The 23,662-nt window shown below is 40.3% G+C and overlaps 1 protein-coding gene across 1 annotated transcript in view; it reads right to left on the bottom strand.

Annotated features, from left to right (window-relative positions):
- LOC119894236 (sphingomyelin phosphodiesterase 3-like) overlaps window positions 1–23,662 on the bottom strand; it is a 66,517-nt gene that overhangs the window by 27,163 nt on the left and 15,692 nt on the right. The window contains 4 exon segments of the mRNA XM_038706879.1: window positions 2,551–3,415; window positions 3,417–3,488; window positions 3,615–3,866; window positions 4,315–5,021. Of these exon segments, the coding sequence (XP_038562807.1) occupies window positions 2,551–3,415; window positions 3,417–3,488; window positions 3,615–3,866; window positions 4,315–4,616 (1,491 nt within the window). The 5' untranslated portion in view covers window positions 4,617–5,021.

Genomic DNA, 23,662 nt, shown 5'->3' with positions numbered 1-23,662 from the left:
GTGCCTAATGGAGTCCATTAATTAGAGAACCGTCCCACATTGCTTCTGACTGCATTGAGAAACATGACAGGATGTCCCTCAGCTACTGTTAGGAAGTGGAGCACTGGAAAAACTCTTTCAGTGGCTACATGTGAAAAGATAGTCATCAGTGGTACAACAAATATTAACAAAAGCAAAATGTCGCACTAGTCTACCGACTCTACGTCACGGAGCTGACCTGCGTGCTGACTAATGATTCCTGAGCCACTGAAAGGCTTCGTGGTGAAGCCCACTCACCAGGCACACAGCTGAGCGAATCAATCACAGAAACTCACAATTACTGTAAATTTTAGATATGTGAGTAAAATTTGCCATCACGTATCGTTTATCATTGACATGAATGGGTGCCACATGGACATTTCAAGATGTTACTTCCTCAAACAAAAGAGGAGGGAAGACTAAATCATGCCTACATGCGTGCTGACTCAGCAGGGACGATATTAAATGAGAAAAGTTAATCTACAGGAGAATACATATTTGAAAGTGACGCAGCATGCCTGAGAGCTGCACTGCATTATATTCTATTTTTATAATTTGAATTGTCACCTGTCACCTGAATTTTGTTTCCCTTTATATAAATAAATATTTCCAGAATAAATTTTTACCAGAATGGAGGAAATGAAGTGTCTAATGCTCAAGACTGGTTATGTCCATACAGTCCTTTGGTAGCTGTGTTTAGAAAAAATGCAATTACATATGAATACATTTAAACAATAAAGAGAACTTTATACATTTACTGTAAACAGAAAATGTCAGTTGAAAATTATCATGAGCCATGTTATAGTTGTGTTTTCAATGCAGCAAATAACCTAACATGGAGTGGAGTGATGGTAATTGCTTAACAAACACGTAATGCTGAAACCTTGAAAACACATGACGACGTGTGTTTTTTTGCTTTTTCCACACAGCGGCGGGAGATGTGGAAAGGTTGTGAGGGTTCTGTAATTACTGTGGTGCGAGCGCTCACCACAATGACAGATGCGTAATGTGTGAATGGATGTGGGTGTAAGTAAGTGTATTTACCAAGAACTGTCAGCAATCTGCGGATTCTCCACCGCCGCAGCACTGTGGCAATAGTGCACTGAGTGGCATTATTTACATGAGGTCATCAAATGGGTTATGAAACACAGCCGATAGATACTGGTGTATCAAAGTCTTCATAGTAGGAAACGTTTTCCAATATGATGCCTACTACAGATCTACAGTAATTAATGCAGACAGCTGGCAGGTCATTTTAACTCTGACTCTCTGTCTCTCTTTCACACTCACACTCTTTCACAAATGTATAACAAGTTAATTTAGTATTAAAAGACTTAACGGGCAGATTCAATTACCGCCTTGCCGAAGCTATAGATAGTGGCATCAGAGATGACAAGATTAGCTTTTGGCTAGAACGGCACCAAGCAGCGATCAGTACTTAGACACATGTCTGCTCCAGGAAAAGCGGAAAATTAGGCCCACAGAGACATTTAGCTCTTATTCAGCTCAGTTTAAATGGAATTAGATGAGGAAGAAATTGTTTGTTTCCTGTTACATCTGCAAGTGAAAGCTTTCTCATTCTTTTTACTAAAGATTGCAGTCCTGAAGGCTGCTCAAAAATAGCCCAGTCTAAATATATATTAGTATATTAGTTATTCAATTTCTTAAAATGGCCACACTGACCTTTTAGCGATACAGGCTCTGAAAGTTATTTGTGAAACCATGGCAACATGACAAAAAGGCTGTCTGTCCCAAAACTTTAGACTGCAGTTGTTGGAACATTAATCATATTTTTTGTGTAGGTAGAATTTGATTAATATTACCGAGCTTTAGGGCACCTGTGTGTACTTGTACAACGTAAAAAAAATAAAAATAAAAATGTTTTCCCAATTGTGTATTGTTCATTATTTAAAGGAATTGTTGGAAATGTGTTTATTCGTTTTCTTGCTGTGAGATAAATGAGAAGATCAATACCTGTCCGCTCAATATGGGAATGCATCAAGGATATGGTTAGCCTAGCTTAGCATAAAGACTGGAAGCAGTGGGAAACAGCTAGCCTGGCTCTTTCCATGGGTAAACAAATCTGCCTGCTACCACCTCACACATTAACACATTGTATCTAGTTTGTTTAATTCACACAAAATAGGGTAAAAATGCCACGTTGGTGGTAGCTGCACTGTGTGTGGTTTCAGTGGGGGTTATGTGCTCTTCTATTTCTTCGCTGAGTGACTTCATGGAGTTTTGTTGTCACTGTAAGGTTGCCTCAACAAGTTTTACGGGGACAGAGCCAGAGTATTTGTTTGCCCATTTCCAGTCTTCATACTAAGCTTAGCTAATAATCTTCTGGCTTTAGTTCCACGATGAATGGACAGATATGACAGTGAAATCAATATTCTCATCCAACTCTTGGCAAGAAAGCAAATAAGCATTTTCCTAAAATGGCAAACTCTTTAAAATATGACTAGAATTGGCATTGTACATCAGTACATTTAAAGCATAAGAGTAGGTAGAGAAAGTAGTACAATGTCTGACCTTGGCAAACAGAGCCCCCTTAGCTGCCAGTGCATCCTCTCCTTTCCCGTTGGGGTAGCACTCGTACCGTGCATCCAAAATTGGGTAGCGGCTGGCCAGCATCAGCCCACTGTTAAGGAACTTGAACATTGAGCAGCAGCCTTTCCAGCCATACCGCCCAACATCACTCAGCACAAAGGGGAAGTAGCGATGCAACTGCCGCCGCAGTCTAGTCGTCGCTCCGTGGTCAAACACTTCTTGTAGAGCCAGGAAATCCAGATTGGCAGGGAAAAAGGCAGAGATCTCGTGGTCGAACGTCTCATCTCCGTGGCGGCGTTTTCGTCCAGGGCGCTTAAAGATTGACGTGCGAGGGACATGAGAGAGAGTATTGTTGGAGGATATCCCTACGCCACCGTCACTTCCATGGTATCGAGCGAGGGATTCCCTGGAGGCAGTCATGCTGCCTGTGTCTCCCCCCGCCTGCTCCCCTGGCCGATGGTTCCCTGTATCGGCCTCCTCCTCCTGGGGGTCCGGCTCTGGGGCACTGATGCTGATTTGAACCCCTGAGTTGTGAAGTGGGCAGTCTGGGGATGGTTTTGGCTGGGTCCCTTCACCATGCATGGGGCAGTCATGATGGCCTTGGCCATTCTGAGCCCCTGTGGAATGCATGGGGCAGTCTGAAGCCTCCCCTGTAGTATGAACGGGACAGTCTGAGCTGCTGTTCATCCCTGCAGAGTGGAGTGGGCAGTCTGCTGTCTTGTCTGCTCCATCTGGGTGAAGGGGGCATTCAGCGGAGCCCTGATCTCCTGGAGAGGGGTGAACGGGGCAGTCGGTGGCACCTGAGGGGTGAATCGGGCACTCTTCGGTGTCGGCTGGTCCATTGGTGTGTTTGGTCTGGACGCTGGTCCAGAGAGGAGGTACGGCGAAAACCTGTGGCAAGACTACTAAAGGATGCCGCACTGATAAATAGAACAGAAAGAAAGTAATAAGTATTCAAAATGTATTTGTTTGATTAGTAGTCAATAATTGTCTTTTATTACTGCTAAGACATAAGCAAAAGGAGCCAAGGAGATAGCTGTCCTTACCTGATTGAAGTGTTGGTAGGTGAGTCGATGTAGATTTTAATCTGAGGCCGACTGGCACCATTACGGATCCTCTTCCCCAGCTCCCGGGCTCTCCTCTGGGTGTCTGACAGGTTGTTGAACCTGGCCAAGGAATCGGGCAGCAGGCATACGTTGGCACTACAGAAACAGAAGCTTCTGCCCTGTGGCTTCCATTCCCCAATCCCAACACCCCCTGACCCAGCCTGGCCCTGCTCGGCCTGATGTTTGTCTGGTCTGCAGAAGGGAAGCAACAAAATACTATATCACATCAAACAGAAGCTCTGGAGCACACAAATACACCTCCACAATATGGTAAAAGAATAGTCTGACATTTTAGGAACTTTCACTTCTCCTGGACTGAAATAAGTAATCCTGCTTTGCAAATCTATTACCTTACTACACAATAAACAATACAAAATTGGTATTTTTGAGAGGGATTAGATGGTGAAAGGAGTGAACTTTTTGTGTGTTCCTCCTTTTCACTCGGGCAAAACCATGGAAGATGAGTAGGTAACAGAATAACAGAGAAGTCAGAGGGTTTAATGGCCATGTGGTCTAAATTTTGAGACAATCAGCACTAGCAACACCACAGGCATGAGACAGACGTCACTGTCTAATTTGTTTGAAAACAAGTAGCATTAAAAAAAAAAACCTGTGCCACTTCACCAATGTCCACACTAACCTGTGGAAGGTGTATAAGTAGGGCTGGCGGATGGCCTGCAGCGGAGCCCAGATAATGAAGCCCAGCAAAGCGAAGGGCAGGGAGGCGAGGAGAAGGAGCAGGTAAAGGGGGGCGGAGATCACTACACAAAGAGTGAGGAAGGAGCAGGGGTCCTGGGAGCGTTGGCGCTTCTCCAGTGAGGTGGCCACGCAGGAGGCCAGGAGCCGGTCCAGCAGCCAGTAGCAGGGGAACACCAAGCTCCACGACAAGCCATCCAGGAAGTGCAGACAGGCACTGGAGTAAGGGGTGGTGTGGAGGACCATCTCTTTCCTTCTTTCTCTCTCTTTCTTCCTCTCTGTCACTTTCTTCTCACCTTGCTCACTCTGCCCACGCCCACTCTTTAAAGAAGCTAACACAAATCTGCTGCAGAGATTACATAAACAGAAATAAATAAAAAATAAATCAGACTCGAATGTATACCCTCCCCCCTCCTTGGAGAGAGGTACACTACATGGTTTGGGTGATTTTTTTCTTCACGGGCAAGCTTGTCTGAGTCTCACTACACCTCCCTCATCAATTACACCCTCTACAGGAGGAGTCATGGAGCGCTGTCTGGAGGTAGGGGGTTTCCATGATGAAAGCTTTTCCGTTGATGATGGATCTATGATTGCAAGAACTCCAGCAACCTCGGGAGGTGGCACCCATTAACCATCACTGTTCCTCAGGACCTGGAGAAAGTGTGCAAATCAATAGAAGAAGAGAGGAGGAAAATGGGAGGGGGAGAGAGAGGGGAGGAAAAGAGGCAGTTGATCAGTGACTGACTTGCTCTGATTTAAGCAAAATTAACCTTGTATATTTACTAATGTTTTTGACAGCAAAATAAATATATGTGCACGGGTTAAAATTGTCTGGGTTTGTGTTCTGAATAAAATAATGCTGTTCCAGTTTGTTGTGTTTTGTTGAAATTTTTGAAAACATCCAGATTTTCAACGCTGCTATTGCCTATCCAAACTTTAGTGGATGGAATAAAACCTTATACAAATGAAGAGAAATTGAATTTATTACATTGGATCTCTCTAGTAAAAGGAACATTAATATTCAATAGCATGTAGTTCACTGACGCTACTGTATGCCTAACAACACGCTAAATTAGACTTCAAGATAAAAAAGTCAAACTCAATGTGGGCCATTACATCATGTGCCTAAATTACTTTATTCACACAAACACACATAAAACTTTCATGGTACATATTTTCGCCCTGGGCAAGTTTTCTGCTAACTCTGCTAACAACCTCATTTAAAATAATAATAATAATAATAATCCTTATTTGTAGAGCACTTTTCAAAAACAAGTTACAAAGTGCTTTAACAAGTGTAAAGAATAATACAAAAAAACAAGATAAGAGCATGAAAAATTAATATAAAATTAGTAATATACAATACAATAAAAGGGATAAAATAAGGATAAGGATAATAAAGATCGGGAAAGGCTCTCCAAGAGTTCAGAATTTCAGCTCTCATTTCCTGGTATTCACATCTGGATGTGTTAAACAACTCAGGACATACCACCCTTTGTTGGAACCCACCCATTTTTCAAGTGAGCAAAACTATTGGAACATGTGACTGCAGATGTTTCTTGTTGCCCAGGTGTTGCCTTTTAGGTTGATTGTCCAAACATTAAATATCTCTGCATAACTAGTCTAAATTTTCATCCTCGGTTCAAACCTATAAAGACTGCATTTCCTGTTAAAGAGGATAAACCAACATGAAGACCAGAGAGCTGTCTATGCAAGCCACTGGCAAGCTGAGAAAAGAAGGAAAATCGAGCAGAGCCATTGGACAAACACTGGGCAGAGCAAGCACAACAATTTGGAACGTCCTGAAAAAGAAAGAAACTACTGGTGTACTGAGCAACAGACGTCCAACAGGTCGGCCAAGGAAAAAAACTGTAGTTGATGACAGAAATATCATGAGAGCTGTGAAGAAACCCCCAAAACATCAGTAAGTGACATCAGCGACCTCCACAGTGCAGGGTGAAGGTATCACAATCCACTGTTGGAAGAAGACTCAGGGAGCAGAAATCTAGAGGCCACACCACAAGATGCAAACCACTCATCAGCAGGAAGAATCGCAAAGGCCAGATTGAAATTTGCACAGAAGTACAGAGATGAGCCGCAAAAGTTCTGCAACACAATCTGATGGACTGATGAGACCAAGATTAATCTCTAGCAAAGTGCTGGAAAGGCCAAAGTGTGGAGAAAGAAAGGAACTGCTTCTGATCCGAAGCACACAAGCTCATCTGTGAAGCATGGTGGAGGTGATGTCATGGCTTGGGCGTGCATGGCTGCTTCTGCAACAGGCTCATTAATATTTATTGATGATGGAACTGATGATGGGAGCAGCAGAATGAATTCAGAAGTGGACAGAAACATTTTGTCTGCCAGTTTACAGAGAAATGCATTGAAACTAATGGGGAGGAAGTTTATCATGCAGCAGGACAATGACCCAAAGCACACTGCCAACAAAACAAAGGACTTCATCAGGGGAAAAAGTGGAAGGTTTTAGACTGGCCGAGTCAATCACCTGACCTGAACCCAATAGAGCTGCATTTCACCTCCTTAAGAGGAGACTGAAGGGAGAAACACCCCGAAACAAACAAGAACTGAAAGAAGCTGCAGTAAAAACCTGGAATAGCATCACAAATGAAGAATGCAACAGTTTGGTGATGTCGATGGGTCGCAGGCTTGAGGCAGTTATTGCAAGCAAGGGTTATGCACTAAATATTAAATGTTATTTACTTTAAGATTATTTGTTCCATTACTCTTGCTCACCTAAGAATACTGTGGTCTAATGCAGACGGTGGTATGTCCTGAGTTGTTTAACACATCTAGATGTGAATACCAGGAAATGAGAGCTGAAATTCTGAACTCTTGTCTCATACTCATCTTTTGATCTTAAACCCAAATGTCTTCAGTGAACAACAAAAACAAAGGAATTTGCCTCACATGTTCCAATACTTTTGGAGGGGACTGTAGTAATGTAAGCTATACCATTAATACTTAAGTTCTGCTAACTTGTTAAGCATTTCTACAAATAAAAGCTGTTCCACTACTGTAGCAACACAAATTATGCTCCCATCACATGTTTAGTATAAAATGGGAGGTGGATATAATTCCTAGAAGTACAGGTACTTTACAAAAGGTATACAATCAATACAACACTAACTGCTATTATTTAAAATATGTTATTTTCTTCTTGGCCACAGACAACTTAACCACAAATTAGTCCTTGATTGCTTCTCAACCAACTATAATATCATCACATGAGAGTCAATTCCACCGGTATGAATAAATCATGAATAGATTAATTCACCCATGTCAACAGCCGGGTGTTTAGGAAGACACAAGAGAGCTTTGACCTCAGTGTAACCTCATGTACCCCACAGGAACCACTAGAGCAACAACCTCAAGCTTTTAAGATAACACAGTGTCAAATCTACAGCGTGACAAAATTACTCCATTATCTACCACACAGCTGAAACCCACCATGTGTTGTACATACGCATACCATATAAAAACAAAACTCCATTTACACTGTTAAGCAACTGCACTTATATCTGTCTCTAATAATGTCATAGATTGTAATATATAGTAGTCTTCATCCAATTGACTAAAAAATGTCTAAAGCCTGTAAACTTAAAAGGACAAGATAATGCTCTTGCATGTTTTAATTCTAATGATTAGCTGGGAATCTATTCCTCCATCCTCAATTTTAACTTTATAACTACACCTACACATTGTCCCAATTAAAAAACACAGGACAAAGACAACACATGGTGTGTCATACATTCATTGTGCATCCTGGGTCTTGTTGTTTTAACTTTCCAATATAGAACACTTTTCAACAAAAAACCACTCTGTGAGCCATTCGTCATAACAATCTACAATTTTCTGACAAAATTAGACTCTTTTGTTAGACAGGCTCATCCTCTGAATGGCACATCTATACCAGAATAACAATCACCACAGTCGCCCCCATTCTAGTAGCCTAATCTTCTTCTGTACAGTCAAAACCTTTGTGTACAGTAATGATTCATGTTATGACACAACAGCTGCCTGTTTAGTAAGACGCCTGCTACTGATGGACTTCTTGGTATACTGGTTGACTGGGTGAGAGATGAAGAACCTTCTGACTCACCAGTAGGCCTGACTGCCATGGTTGCTGCTGTGCTTCCAGCGGACTGATTCACAAACTGTTTTACTGTCTGAATGGATGTCTGACTTTATGTGTGATTGACAGATCAGCGTATACACAGACAGGAATTTTAACACAGTAAATTCAGCCTCCTGGTAGTCTGTGATTTGACCTATGGGGAACTTTATATGCCAAATTGTGAATATGGCTGTGATGTTTATGGGTTAAAGCACAGTTTAAACCACTTATCGATTTATTATTATTTAGCATAAACAGATAACTGAGCCGGCAAAAGGAACAGAATTGAATTGAATCAGTGAATTAATGAAAGGAAGCAACCATAAGGCTTACCTCTCTGCTCTAATCCAGACGAATTCACTAATTGCATTGCTGCCTGGCATTTATGCTACAATTTGTAGCCTTTCCTCATTAAACTGCATTAGATTTCACCACAAAATACATGGATAATTCAAAAGAAATGGATCCGGTTAAGCAAGTTTTATTTGAAATGTTCTTGATGTTAAAAAACTTTTTTTTCTGTTGCTACTAGGACACTATTCACCACAGCTAACTGTTACCAAAGCCATCTGATGGCGAGTACAGCTCAGAAAATGCTTCATTAATAGAAAATGAAGAGAAAATGGAAAACCCCAGAGAGTGCTGTTATTCTATGTCAGTAATAAACAAAGACAATGAGAAGTGAAATCAAGTACATGATGGTCATTTAACAGATTTTCACCAGCATGTTCGCATTATTTACATTTTTATCCAGCGTTCAATTAAATCCAGATAGATTCTTGGATGTGTTTATGAAAAATTCAAATTGAGGATTTATTATACTGCATCTTATGGTCTTCATCAGGTGAGATTGAGTCAGCAAGATTCAAATGCAGTTGAAGAACCCAGAAAAAGCTAGAAAGTGGACTTTGAGTTAAAGGATTTTGACATTTTGGAAAATACACTAGTTCGAGTTAGTGTTAGATGAGACGATTGACACCACTCTCATGTCTGTGTGCTAGCAGACAAGTGCGTAGCTTAGCATAAAGACTGGAAAAAGCTTGCCTGACTCTGTCCAAAGGAGGAAGTTACGGCGGTTAACAAAGTAATTCCAGCATGTATGAACTCTTGTTTATTGTAGATTGGCTGCATTTCCCATCTTCCTTGGATGGCATTTCAAGGAAGATAGCTTACCAAAATGATTAACAAGTGGTGGACAGATAAGCTGGCCAACTGAGACAGAACCTTTAATTGCAGTACAGGCTTTGTCATTCATTTTATACTTTTTTGATTGTGCTGTGTTAATTCCAATAACCCAAAATGTTGAAAGGCTCCCACTTTTCAACAACACTTTTTTCCTCAGATTTTGTGAAGAATTTTCCTTTTGGAATTGCAGACACCATCAACAACCAAACACAGAAAAACACCCATCAATCATAGCTGACATATCGGTACAAACTGTCACACTTAGCCTTATAAGGGGAGACGCCTCAGTACATAATTCATACCCAAACACACCGGCTTATAGAGAGACTGAAAGACACAGCGACTGCAAGAGATCCAAGAGAATGTCAGCAGACATTTTAGTGGCAAAATCACTCATACACGTTCAGGCACAGACACAAAACGAAAACAGTCCAAAGACAAATGCATGCATTACACATAAATGTGTTTACAGTGAGTCAGTTTTGTGTCACAGTAAAATCCTCTTTTGTGCTGCATTATGCTGAGGAAGTCTGCTAATTAGAGCAATTGTTTCTGAAATCCTGCTGCCACGGAGGTGTTACCAGAGGAGCAATGTCGACTTTCTGAGACAAACATTGTGTCTGTATTTCTGGTTCTCCTGTTCCGGAAGACTAGAATTGAAACGTTCTCCCCAGAGTTTACTGACAGAGCTCTACTTTCACTTAAAAATATCTTGAAAGCCAGCTTTTTGTTCTATAATGGACTGCACGCCGGAGAAGGAGTAAGAGGTCAAGTGGCCAAGTAGTTTCATTCATTCAATCATTTTTACTGATCAGCCTCCACGGAAGGAGGTTGTGGTTTTGTGCTGAGGCCAGAAAGATATAAATTATTCCATCAGATGTACACAGGTCACCAAAGCCTTAATGTCGAGGGGGCTGAATTCTCCCAGCTGTTTTCCTCTTGGCCCAAATGCGAGTTTGAGCTTGGTTTGAATCTGATGAACAACACAAGGGTGTTGATTGAGGATGGTCTCTGGGTTCAGGTTTAAAATATCAATATTACAGTTAAACATTTTAATGTTACTTTTTGACATTAATATTAAAATGGTTTTGATACCTTAATTACAGTGAATAAGGAAAGACTTGTCCTTGACACATATTATTCTGGTTTTATCAAAGCTTTTTCACTAAAAACAGTTGCCTGCTGCTGCTCAAAATGAGGCTGACAAGAGCTGAGTTTGTGGGTTGCAAAACCAAAACAATGAGCTAAGAGAAGCTAAAAAGCTCTATAGCACTTAATGGATTCTCTTGTGTTACTACGAGAAACCTTTCCTTTCACACATATCTGGCCAAATAAGCGCAGTGTGGCTAACCGATCACTTGATCGGCTTTAGCGTCTGGTTCAGGCTGAAAAAAAGTGATAGCTTCCAGGCTCGTTAGCTATGTGCCTCCTGCTATTAATGAATCCAGAGGGAGTGCCCTGTTTTATATTACAGAGTGATGAAAACCCGCAGCTAGTGTCCAATCTCAATATGAAGTGGTGCTTTTATCAAACACCAGTGTGGGAGTTTGTCTTTTAATTAGACAAAAAAACAAAAACAATGACACCTCAAAATGACCTTTCCCTAATTTACATACATAATGAACAATGTGAATATAATGAAACTAAACAAGTTGTGGGGGATAGAAGCTGCTGTAACAATATAGAGGCCAATAACACACCCAAATCTCCTAATATGCACACTTCACTGTACTGGAAAACTTATTAGAAAATCGGCAAGCAGCAAGTGAATGATGTCTCAGCTTGCAGACTGTAGTTAGTTAAACTTTTCCCACAGATCTACAGAGAATTTCCCCCTCAGCCCCGATCAATACTGCCTGTCTGGATAAAGAGAAGAAAAACTGCTGCGCTCGCTGCTTCAGAGCTTGTATTCATGTGTGTATAGAAAGTCAGTGTCGAATTCACTTGCTTGTGTGTGTGAGCCCAACAGTAGCATGTGTGTTTACTCTGTAAGCGTATTTGAGTGTGCATGACGTCTGTGTACGCTGTGTGAGCATAAACCATTGTGTGTGTGTCCATGTGTGGGTACTGTGCTTGTTTGTCAGTGCAATGTAGTGCAGTGGCTGAATGGAGAATAACAGGGATCAATGCCAACCTTTTGTTATATGTAGGAGAGAGAATAGAGCATCTATGATGAGGGAATGGTGATAAGACAACTAAGACCATCTGGCAGAAACTAAAATAGTGCTGGAGTGCACATTAGAGTAATTACACCCTCTCTGCATCTAATGCATCTTTTAATTTTCCTCACTGTCAGTCTTTTGTCTCCTCTTGTCTTTGTTGCTGCTTTAGTAATTCTCTCTCTCTTCCCCGTTCTTCTTCTCTTTTCATTTTGTGTGTCTGTCTCTCACACACAGCGTACTACAGCATCTGCAGGACCAGCAGTTAATTCAGCAAGTGCCACATGTACTGTACACACATGAAAACACACCTACACACACACACACACACACACACACACACACAAGCAAAGGCCAGTGATGTCACTCTGCTCTTAGCATGCTCCAGGGAGTTCTGTTGTCATGGTGACCTAGTCACATGCACTTAGTAACTGTACTAGTGTGGCTGCCTGTCAGTGTACGGGGCTCACACATGGGCACAGTCAGGAAACAGCTCTCACATACAGTACATACTGAAGCGTTTGCAGGGTATCTACATTATGTGATGTGACACAGACGCTCACCGGCAGCGCATGTATACTGCTACAATGAAGCATGTCAGCAGGTATTTAGTCCATGTGTCATGGTCCAACTGGGGCTATACTAGTAACAAGTGATACCTGTGTTAAGTTTTCCCCTTGATGGTTATTTTCCAATCAATTAAGATTTGTGGCTCTTTTAATGGCTACACATTTCCATCAACAACAAAGCAATCTGTGCTGAGATCAGGCCTGAGGGAACAGCAACAACTCCCCTGAGCGCTCTGGCTTCTCAACTGGACTGGATAAACTATCAAATTATTTATCATCAGCCAGGGGACAGCCTGCAGCTAATTACCCTCAATATTTCACAGCCATATTAAAGCTCATCTCAGGAGGTTGTATGAGCATGTGTGTATTTGTATACATTATGCCTATAGTATGTGTATGACTGGGAAACCACCAATAAAGGTGTGTGTGTGTGTGTACACGTTGCTGTTTGCTATGTGTTCAGTGTGTGTTCTTCCTGGCTGTGTCCAGTTTGATCAGGGCAGAATTTTGTTTCGTTTTTTTTGCCACAGAATTGTGCCTATGTTTCAGCCTGCTCATTCTAACTCAAATCTAGTTTCCTTTATTTTGTTAGCTGAGTTGCACCCACAAACCACTGCAAAAACTGGAGGTGCACCGATTGCAATTTTCTCGGCCGATTCAGAGATGCCGATTCTATATTTTACTATAATAAACACCACATGCAAACATTTTTGCAATTTTTCTTTAATGGAAAATTATTTTTTCCTTTCTGTTTTTATTTAGGATCGCTGTTAGCACCTGCATAAGCATTTGCTATTCTACCCTGGGTCCATTTAAATGTATGCTCATAATAAAACACTATGACTATTATTACATTTTTATTTACATTTTCTCAAAAACCATCAGGTCACTGGACCTTCTCTCCTTCTCCCTCAAACAAACCTCTAAATAGTGTTTCCCACACAATGACTGTGTGTAACTTGTGTGCAATTCAGTTTTCAGCAGTAGGTGAGCCGCTTGTGACGTAGCCTATCAAAACGATCGAGATCACCGTGGCAACGAATCACATCTGTGGTGTGGTGTGTTCACTGTTGTGTCACATGTATGTAAAATTTCCTCCTTATCTGTGTCTTCTAACATTATATAGGATAACATCTCTTTGGTGTGTTTCTCGGCAAAATGTTCAAATTAGTGTTTGTGTGTGTGACAGTAGTAGGTTACGGTCTGTGCTGCTGTGCGGTTTTCTCACCAGGACTCCCATTCGGGTAATTTGTGTCAAAAGGATACAAGTGGCTCCTGTGTTGGACACTGGATCTGTATTGGATTGGATCCTGTATTTTGACTAGTTTAGAAAATGGATTACACATGCTTCTGGTCACACAATTGAAAAAATGACTTTTGTACACATAAAATTACTTACTGTTGAAAATTCTATTTGCGCCCATTTTCAGGAAATGAGAGGCAGAGGTCTAAATGGCTGAGTGTTAAAAATTTAATATCCGCACTCTCTCTGTGTTATTATCAAATTAATTTGCAGGATCTCCTCCACTTTAAATATCTATGAGTATCTTAAGCTACCAAGAGATCACACCCTCCTCTGTCTCCGTCTCTCTGTCTCCTTCGTCAGTGTAATTGTGGTTGTATAACATAGTTAGTGGAAGAATATAATACCATCACTATGAGAGACAATGTAATCAGTGCGGTAATGCGATCACGACCTGCTGCCACCCATTCTTGAGCAACATTGCTCTCATGACAACAAATGAACTGGACAAGCCATACTTACAGCAGGAGGAACACACAGGTTTTGGTAGACCGGTGGTTTTAAAGTGATAAAAAAATAGAGTAAAAGTCTGCAATATTTGAAAGCTCTGCTGCTGGTCTGAAAAGCTTATTGCCTTGAAAAGGCTATAAAATAATGAGGAGCAAAGTAATTCTATTGATTCATACAAAAGCTGTGCTCCGTATTAAACTGTTAATCTTAAACTCTTCTCTTAAACTGCCTTAAAAAAAGATATCATGACATTCATTGTGATAGATGATCTATCTCAAAACTTTGTCTCATCACATGGACATTGACATATACCTACAACTGCCTGGATGGAAGATAAAAATACATCCAAAAGCCTGAACTATGGTTTGGGGAAAAAGTCAGCATTAACATGAACATTATAACATATATACTTTGGAGTGAATGGGTTAGAACAGCACTGCAATGGCCCTTTAAGTGGGTGACATTATAGCTTTGATTATAATCCATGACCTTTTGTTTCATGCTGTCCTCTCCTTCATGTCTCAGTCTGTCTCTCTGTCTCTCTCTTCTGCATTTAGCGTCTCTTTTTCCTGAACATGATCTAATAAATCGCTCTGCAGAGCAGCACAGCATCACCTCTGCACTTTTACATAAATCAAAGGCTGCTGTTATAGGCTTTCTAACATTAGCCGGCTTTTGATTTAGGGCCCACTAATTTATTTGCCACTATGACTTGTCAGTGTCACCTTTAGTTGATGCAGTAAAGTCTGTAATATTTCTACGCAGCCCAGTATCCCTTGGAAATACATCCATAGTGGATGAAGCCACATCTCTGTTTACATCCAGTGGCAATGTTTGGTGAAAATGCATGAGGTAGTGTGCCCTTTATGTAGTGAGGCAGAAGGTAAGGGTGTGGATGTACGGGTGGTGGACAGACGTGTATGTCTGACTTTTGTGTAGGAAACTGGAGTGTGCAGACCTCGCATTAATGTTTGCCTGTTCATTAACCATAGCCAAGTTTTCTGGTTGCCAAACCTTTAAGTGCAAAATTTGTACAGTGTACAATGGGTTGTCAGAGCTATTGTTGCTGAAAACAGCTGTCTGCTTCAGATGGAAACAATGCTGATAAATGCCATAAGATCATAAAAGTGAGCTAAAAGGTGCTAAAATGTTCTGTAGAGATGAGGAAAACTGCACCGTTGGTTGACCCCGATCTCATTCAAGTAATTGTAGTAATGTAATCAATGTTAATGTAAAAATATTGATTGTAGCTGCTTTAACCATAATGTGTTTGCTGACGCCACAAAAATCCTCCAATGCTGGCATTCTTGTCTGACGATGGGGTTGTTCTATATTGCCCTTTATTAGGGCATTCACAGACTTACTAGCCCACTTTGCTATCTATAATGAGCTAAGGCTCGCAGGCTTATGGGTCATCTCAACATCCTCAAAATGGTCCCAGTGTTTCATGAGCTCAAGGGCCTGACCAGGCTGCAAGCTTCCTGTAATCTTAGCTGAACTACTGCAACAGCATTAATTGGCCAGTGGAGTTTCATCTGCCTGTTTTAGGATGTCATTCCCCCTAAGATCCAGTTTATAATCTATTCTATGTCCACATGTCCTCTGATTCTACAAAAGAACAAAGATCACCACTCACAGATTCAATGATTCATTTGAACCTATAATATTACTCTCAGTTCTCCCTTCCCCCAATCCTTTTCTCCTTTTTCATGGCTTGGTAAAATGTTTCCTTAAACAAACAAAGTAAAGCCAACTGAATTATCTCTGTGCATTGCTCTTTCTGTTCTCTACGTACCGACCGTTCACCACTAATTGGCATCCCAATCGAACAGGGAAGTGGCTTAAAAGGTAACTTTCAAAGCAAAGTACACAATGAAGCCACTCAATTACACTAACAAGAGTTACTAATGGCTTCCTTCCTTACTTCCTACAAATCAGTATCTCTCTCATCATAACTGCGTGACCACTTGACAGCCATTATAAGACAATCCATTCAGACCTGCGCACTGCAAAACACGGTCTAACTTGCTACGTTCACATTTTGTGGATTATAATCATGACTCATCCATGAATTACCCAACAGCCCTTTGGGCAGCCATCCACATGGGCTCAGAGCAGGCAGCAGTAGAGCTCAGAAGAACAATGTCTTGTGCGCATGCCCTCTGCCTGTGTGCTTTTGCATGAATGTGTATATGTGCTGCTGTGTAATCCGGAGCAGCCAGGTTGTACTTCAAAATGATGGATGTCAGAGTAGCACAGTTGGAGTAGTGCATGAGAATTGGATTCTGGACTACAAGACCACCCATTTTGCTCAACCAACACATAAGCAAAAAAGGTTTTCTGATTTATGGCTTTGCTTTCACATGGCAGGCTGGACCCCGCTCAGTCTATAGACTTTACATTGACGTCAAGTGCGTGACAATTACATTACAATTGGCTCTGGGAAAGGTTTCACAAATATATAACCTTCATAGCTATTTACCTTGTTTGCAGTTCCAGTTGTGCTATTGACAGTTTCATACATTGTATCTCTCTGTGGTCACAGGGCGTTTTTTAGTTGCAGTACAGCTGTTTATCACTGCGGCAAACTGACAGCAGGGCTGAGTGGCCGCATTGTTTACAGCTTTTTTAACACAACCACGGGTGTCTGGTATGTAAGTGACCCGATTTTACGGTACATTGTGTAGAGACGGGTATGTCTATGATTTCTCCACATCTCAGCCACCTCAGCAGTGGTGGATGGACTCAGTTTTCTATATTTACCAGAGCATTTACCTTTTCCATTCATCATATGGTCAACAGTAACGGAAGATTATGTACAATGAAATGTATCCTCTGCTTACATTGATTACATTGTTTATGATCATAGTTTGCATTTTACTGGCTAAGTACTCATGTAAGTCAAGCTGAAGAAACACCTGCCACCTGAGGAACCAGGATAAACATGCCACATCAAGGTTTCTATTGGAGTACTACAGCTAGCCTATCCTGGTTTCCCAAAAACAGATCCATTATAGTTGACTCTCAGTTGACTCTTCAGTCAGTGGTAGAAGTAGTTGGTGTCAAAACCAAGAGTCACTAAAGTAAACCTGTAAGTGTAATTGTATAAATATTAACTCTGATAGCCAAGAGAGTCTTCATGAAAGCACTGACTGCCGCGAAGCTAGAGCCTGTGTATTTGACCCGGGTCTAAACTAGTAACTAACAAGTAGCCTAAATGAGGGATGTAGGATGTTCTGTTCTCAAGCTGTGGGCCTGTAAAGCATGGGAGTGCTTTTGGTCATTTATATTGACTGTTTTTATCAATATTTCAATGTTTTGGAAGCTTTATGTTATTTGGAACGTGGTTGTATGGACAGAAATAACGTTTTGAAGATAACCAATAAAACTGAACACATAAACATATGGCCAAAACATTGACATTCGCCTGGTATATTTTTGAAAGATTGTGTAATAGCTGTTGTATATCAGTTTCTTTTCATCAAATTTACAGTTACAGTTGTATTCTAGGTGTATTAGAAGATATTCAGGTGCATTATAGTCTACCTTAGGATGGTTTTGATGGTTTATTGCATCAAAATAAAGCTTTTTTTACCAGGCGAGGATGAAAATATTATATTTTTTCTGTATTTCGTATCCATGTAGTCTGTAATGGTAAAATAAATATGTTAATCTACAATGGATTTATGTTCCTTAGCTTCTGACCTTTCAAAGGAGACCAGAATTATGCATCTAGGCCTAATGGTTGAGGAGATATTACTGATTTATTTTGGATATGTTATTTTAGGCGTTTTTCCTAGAAATAGGTGCCAGGTAGGAGATGGTTTTAACATACAGCCTCATACATTATACATTTCAACATTTCATGCTGTAAATAAACGTAAAAAAAATAATAAAAATTTCAATGAAGCCAAAGTTGTAACCCCAATCCTGGGTCGTCAGTGCGCATGTGTAGGCGTAGCGTGGATGTGTGTTGTGGGCGAAGAAGAACACTTGCTGAAGAGACCGAGCCCCAGCTTCACTGGTGTTGTGCCGAGTTGTCCACACCTCGTGGGACTTTCGGATAATTTAGTACCACATGATTAACCACACAAAGAATATTTTATTGTTTTTAAATAGCTGGCTACTTGAAATAGACCCGCGAGGAACCGCGATGTGCATGCAGCTGTCGGCAGCACGGCATGCACGCAAAACTCTGCACAAGACCTGTGAATAACAGGCGAGAGAGAGAGAGAGAGAGAGAGAGAGAGAGAGACAGAGAAAAGGGTCTTCAAAAAGCCTCAGTTTAGCTGGAAATTTACAGTGTAAGTTGAATGAAAAGAGTCTGCAGCTCTGCAGCTTCTCAAGATTAAAGCGAAGCTACCTTGTTGCTATGGGGCTAACACTTGTATAGTTAAGAAATGATCATCTGAGACAGTTAATGTCTAACACTACATAAAAGAGTTGGTAACACTGGTTGGTGTTAAGAAGTGTTAAATTTGAACTCCATTAAAGAGTAAACAATTACACTAAATTAGTGTTAAGGTATCAACACTCCAAAAAGAGTAAAATTAATACTCTTTGGTGTGGACACTTTAAAAGTGTTAAAATCAACTCTGACTGTGTTAATTTGGGTATGCTGATGTTACTGTGCAAGTTCCAAAATCCCCAGGACGCTAATTTCCATGTAAACGTCCTCATAGACAACATGGAGCCAAACACATTAAAAGAAATTAAAATTTAGCTACTGAAGCCATTACATCTTCTGGAAAACAGCATTTGACTTTGCATATCTGGGAAGACTGTTCTTTATCACTTCCATGCAGTCACAGATTCTTGGAACCTGCATCTCGTGATCCACAACAATTGCAGTTTAACACCACTTCCTGACATACAGAGTTCTGATAGATGGATAAGGACGTCTCCAAGGGGAAAAGCTGAAACATCAGATGTTCACTCCTTCCTGTTCGAAAGAGATGTAAGACAATTCCACATCAGCTCCACCTATCAACTACAACTTGTAAAACTAATCGTCATTAACATGAGTGCAGGTATTTGTGGCTGAGTGTTCAGCCTTCCCTGAATTTCACTTGAATTTGAAAAATAACATGGACATTGTTGTTCTCTCTGCTTGGTTGCTATACTGTATATCTATGGTATTTGCAGATTCCCTGTGAGATGGTCTCAGAGATTTGTTTCACAAGTGCAAATCTTCAACTGTATGCACAAGCAAATGACGAGGACATTCGGAGAAACAACCACAAACATGAGCTTCCTCTCACATTATATACATTCTCTTTTTTATTTTTTTCCTCCTATTTCCACCCCGTTCATCCTTTATCTCCATCCTTTTTCTCCCTCCGTTTTCAATTTCATGCTTCTCTGTCTTACTGAACTCTGACCTTTGTCCCCTCCCCCCCACATCAGTCTAACAACCTTTACACACACACACACACACACACACACACACGCAACAACACATACAGACAACTAATAACAGGCATGGAGACATGAGTTTTCACTCTCGGTACATTAAGTCATCAATACTTCACCGGGGCATTAAGATACATATTATCTGCACACACAAGTACAAACACAAACACACACTCACACATACAGTGATCAGTCCCAGTCCTACACTGTACCCTGCTCTCTGGCCTGGCTGCAGACAGAGCATTATAGATTGTTTAGCATTGATTTGTTCTACATTTGTTACAGCCAGCAGCTGCGTGCTGATCCACTGTCAAAACACAATCCCACAACAACAATTTTCACTCCCAGTTAGACCAAGGAGATGTTTTTTATGTCCACATGCCACACGAGCTGCTGCTCTCTAATATTCACAAGCTTGACGTTTCTGATGACCTAGCACTTCAATTATGTTTGGTTTCCTGCCCATACCGCCACAAACCTACTATCATGTGGCCTACATTAGAAAACATATTGCCCGTGGTCATTTCTCAGTATGCTTCCAGTAGGACCTTCTTATTTTGTTTTATGAAATTTAAACTTAAATTTAACATGAATGATTTGTTGTTGTTTGCCAGAATTATCAAATATATAAATAAAATATATATAAATAAAATTTTCCGTCCCGACGTACGACGTATTCAACAACTCAACACACTACACACTGAATTTTCTTCTTTCACAAATGTATTGAACAGTAAAGTTGAGTGTCTCTCTGGCCTTTGAGGGGTAAAATAGACCTGCTGACTTTTCTCTAACATGACAGAGAAGTGAGGAACTTGAGCAAAGGTGCAGTATTTCTAATCCCATAACTTCTTAAACCGGTGCATGGGTCACTGAGTGGGAGTGTTGGCTTTTCTCAACACTTCACAACTTCCTACACTACACAAGTGTGTGCACACATGAACACATACGTACAGAAATAGAGATATTTCAAAAAAGCAGAACCAAAACAAAGGCTAACCTCACTTCTTTAAACTGTGAGCCCACACCAGGTCGCCTTGGGGCCATATTAAGAGGATAGCTGCTAAAGGCAAAGACATCAAACTGTATGAACCTACATTAGAAATACAGTGTAATCTCAAACGTTAGAGATATAATAGACCTAATATTTAAAGCTGCACTAACCGATGCAAGTTTATAACAATGCATTTATTCTGCTTATTTACAGTTTAGAAATAACAACTAAACCAAAACCAAGCTTCCTTTCTCCTCTTAAAGAAGCCATTTAAAAAGACTCACTGTGAATCCAAACTGTGTAATCTTGATGAGTCACAGAAGAAGTGCATTTGGACCGCTGCTTTGATCACTCTGACCATGTGGTTAGCACTGGCATACTATATTAGTATAGAAATGTGTTAGTATGTTTACTTCAATAAAGGATCTGAAGGATCTGAATACTTCTTCCGCCTCTGAACTGGTGGACCCACACTATAATGCTGCTTCCTCCTCCCTGCTGTACTGCTTGAGTAGCTTTCTTTCTTGGTCACCAAAGCCTCTTCCTGTTGTAGATATTATTTATCATACTTGTGCAGCGCATCCTGTCTTGTGCATAATGCATGCTTCATGACTCAATTATACAGTTCTCTATGAGTCGGCTCGGGTGGTGATGGCGCCGTGGGTAAGACGCATTCCTTTGGTGTGAGAGACCCGGGTTCAACTCCCCACTATGACACATCCACCAATGTGTCCCTAAGCAAGACCCTTAACACCTTGTTGCTCCAGAGGCGTGTGACCTCTGACATATATAGTAGTTGTAAGTCACTTTGGATAAAAGCATCCTCATTGAACTTTTTAGCATGTGTTTGGATCCTCCTGTACAGTACTGTTCAGCTCAGGTGGAACTCCAAGCCCAGTGTGTTTTGGCTTACAAAAAACAATCTTCACGGGGATTTTTCTCTTCATCATCATGAAAAACCCTAATTCAAACAAATTTGGAATCACTTAAGCTGAGGTATGGAGACTTTCTCAAACTTTATACATGCTCATGGGAATGGTGATGGAAAGAACTAATGGAAATGGAGTGATAAAGAGGAGGACAAAATCAGTGACTGTACAGGGAAGTGTGGTGAATGTTGCTATGGAAACTGCCCAAAGTTCATGCCATGGCAAACACAGGTAAGTGTCTGGGTGAGAGACTGAAAATGAGATGTCCTTTTACCAGTCCCTATTATTTGGAGAGTATTATTGTTTCCATTGTTTTTAGTTTAAGACAAGATTAAATTGCAATGTTTCTTGGGTGAATACTGAATAGAAAAGTACATGAAATAACATGACCCAAGTCTTCACATATGGACGCTTGGTCAAGACCCCTTGGTGTCACTTTTTAACAGTGCTTTACCGGTTAAGCTTTAACCAAACCTAACCAGTTCGGTTACCAAACTGTGAGCGTTTCACAACGTTAACCACATGTCTTATTTTGAAAGTCTAACCCCACCTTGTATATTTCTTAATACTAACTTAACCAGAAAGTACGCTAAAGGGGTACCCAGTGTGTTAAAATGGGAGTTTTTATGAATATTATTTAATACAGGAAGAGACACAACTAAAATGATCTTAAACTGGTATGACTCCTGCTAGATAGAGGAAATGTAAAAAGTAAATAACTGCTATAAAACACACAGTAAAGATGTAATGTTTAGATTTAAAGTATATCTGTATTTTGTGTTGCATGATGCACTCTGTATTAGAAACTGTTAAGGCTGATTTATTTTTATGTCCTCACTTTATGTCTAATACAAATTTTCCTGTTGGACAGATAAAATCATCTTGAATTATGAATCTTGGGATGCCGTGTAATGCTTGCTTCCATCTTAAATTACTGAGATGTTAAGAACAAAGGAAATAGCATGGAAAAAGCAATGGCCCTAAAATCGCCAAGAAATAGGCAGACTTACCGTCTATACAATTAAAATGTGGAAGAAGTGGTTATTTAGACAAGCTTCATCATTTTATCAGTAATACTCTACTACTACTTACTTACACATCACTCAGTTGGAAAATGGTAAAATATGGAAAATGTGCAGAGTCTGGCACTTTTTTTTAAACCAGCTATGTTACGATATGTGTGTGTGTTGCTTCTGTATGTACATTTACTTGATGATAATAACAATAATAGCTTTATTTGTACAACACTTTTCAATGCAAGTAACAAAGTGCTTTACAAAAATCAATGTAAAACATAAACAAGTCAAATAAAAATGAGTAAAATAAAGCAAAATTAAAATGCACTTCACAGTAAAAGCTTTTTTGTAGAAGTGTGTCTTAAGAAGTGAGATAAAACCAGGAACAGACTCTGTGAGCCTAGATTTTTCCAGAGTGTAGGTGTCCTGACAGTAAATGCCCTGTCTCCTTTGGTTTTTAGCCTAGTCCCCAGAATAGCAAGCATAGCAAGTATAGCTTCATGTGAAAAGGACATGGCTCCACAAGCAGGACAACTCTGCTTTCTCTGTCAACATAGCACGCACTGAAAAAATTTATAGCTTCAATTGACTACATTTACCATAATGGACCTACATATAAAATGTGCTGAGTTGTTCCTTTAAGAATGAACTGGCTGGGCAATCTCAGACTATGGTTGCAGATGAGTGATGTGTGTGTCAGAAAGATTTCCTGTGGTAAACGTGGTGAGCTCTCTTCTGCCTCCGGTGCATGTGAGAAATCTAATTGCATCCAAAGAGACTTTTATTTTTAGGCCAATATGATGCTGATTTTAGGGGAGAACAATTCAACTATTTGAGACATTGAAGTAGATAAATTCACGTTTCTGGAGATGGTGAAAGTTGGGTTGCTGTATTTTCCATGCATAATGATCCTGATGTCATATTTTGGAGGAAAATCATTCATACAATTCATACAACAGCAAAACCGCAACAAACTTTATAGCAAAGTTAACCTTGTTTTGTTGGTTGCCTGCAATTTATTTTCCTTAAACAATTTTCCTTAAATTAAATAATTAATTCAGTTTATAAAAACTACACTGGAATGCTTACAATCAAGCAACAATAAAACAAATGTGACAAAAACAGTAGTGGTTTAGCTAT

This window comes from Micropterus salmoides, unplaced genomic scaffold (genome assembly GCF_014851395.1).
Source record: "Micropterus salmoides isolate LMB-PRFRI ecotype aquatic unplaced genomic scaffold, ASM1485139v1 Ms_hic_scaffold_8, whole genome shotgun sequence".
NCBI classification, from domain to species: domain Eukaryota; kingdom Metazoa; phylum Chordata; class Actinopteri; order Centrarchiformes; family Centrarchidae; genus Micropterus; species Micropterus salmoides.
Note: the sequence above shows the minus strand (reverse complement) of the source record. Positions and strands in the feature narration are given on the sequence as shown.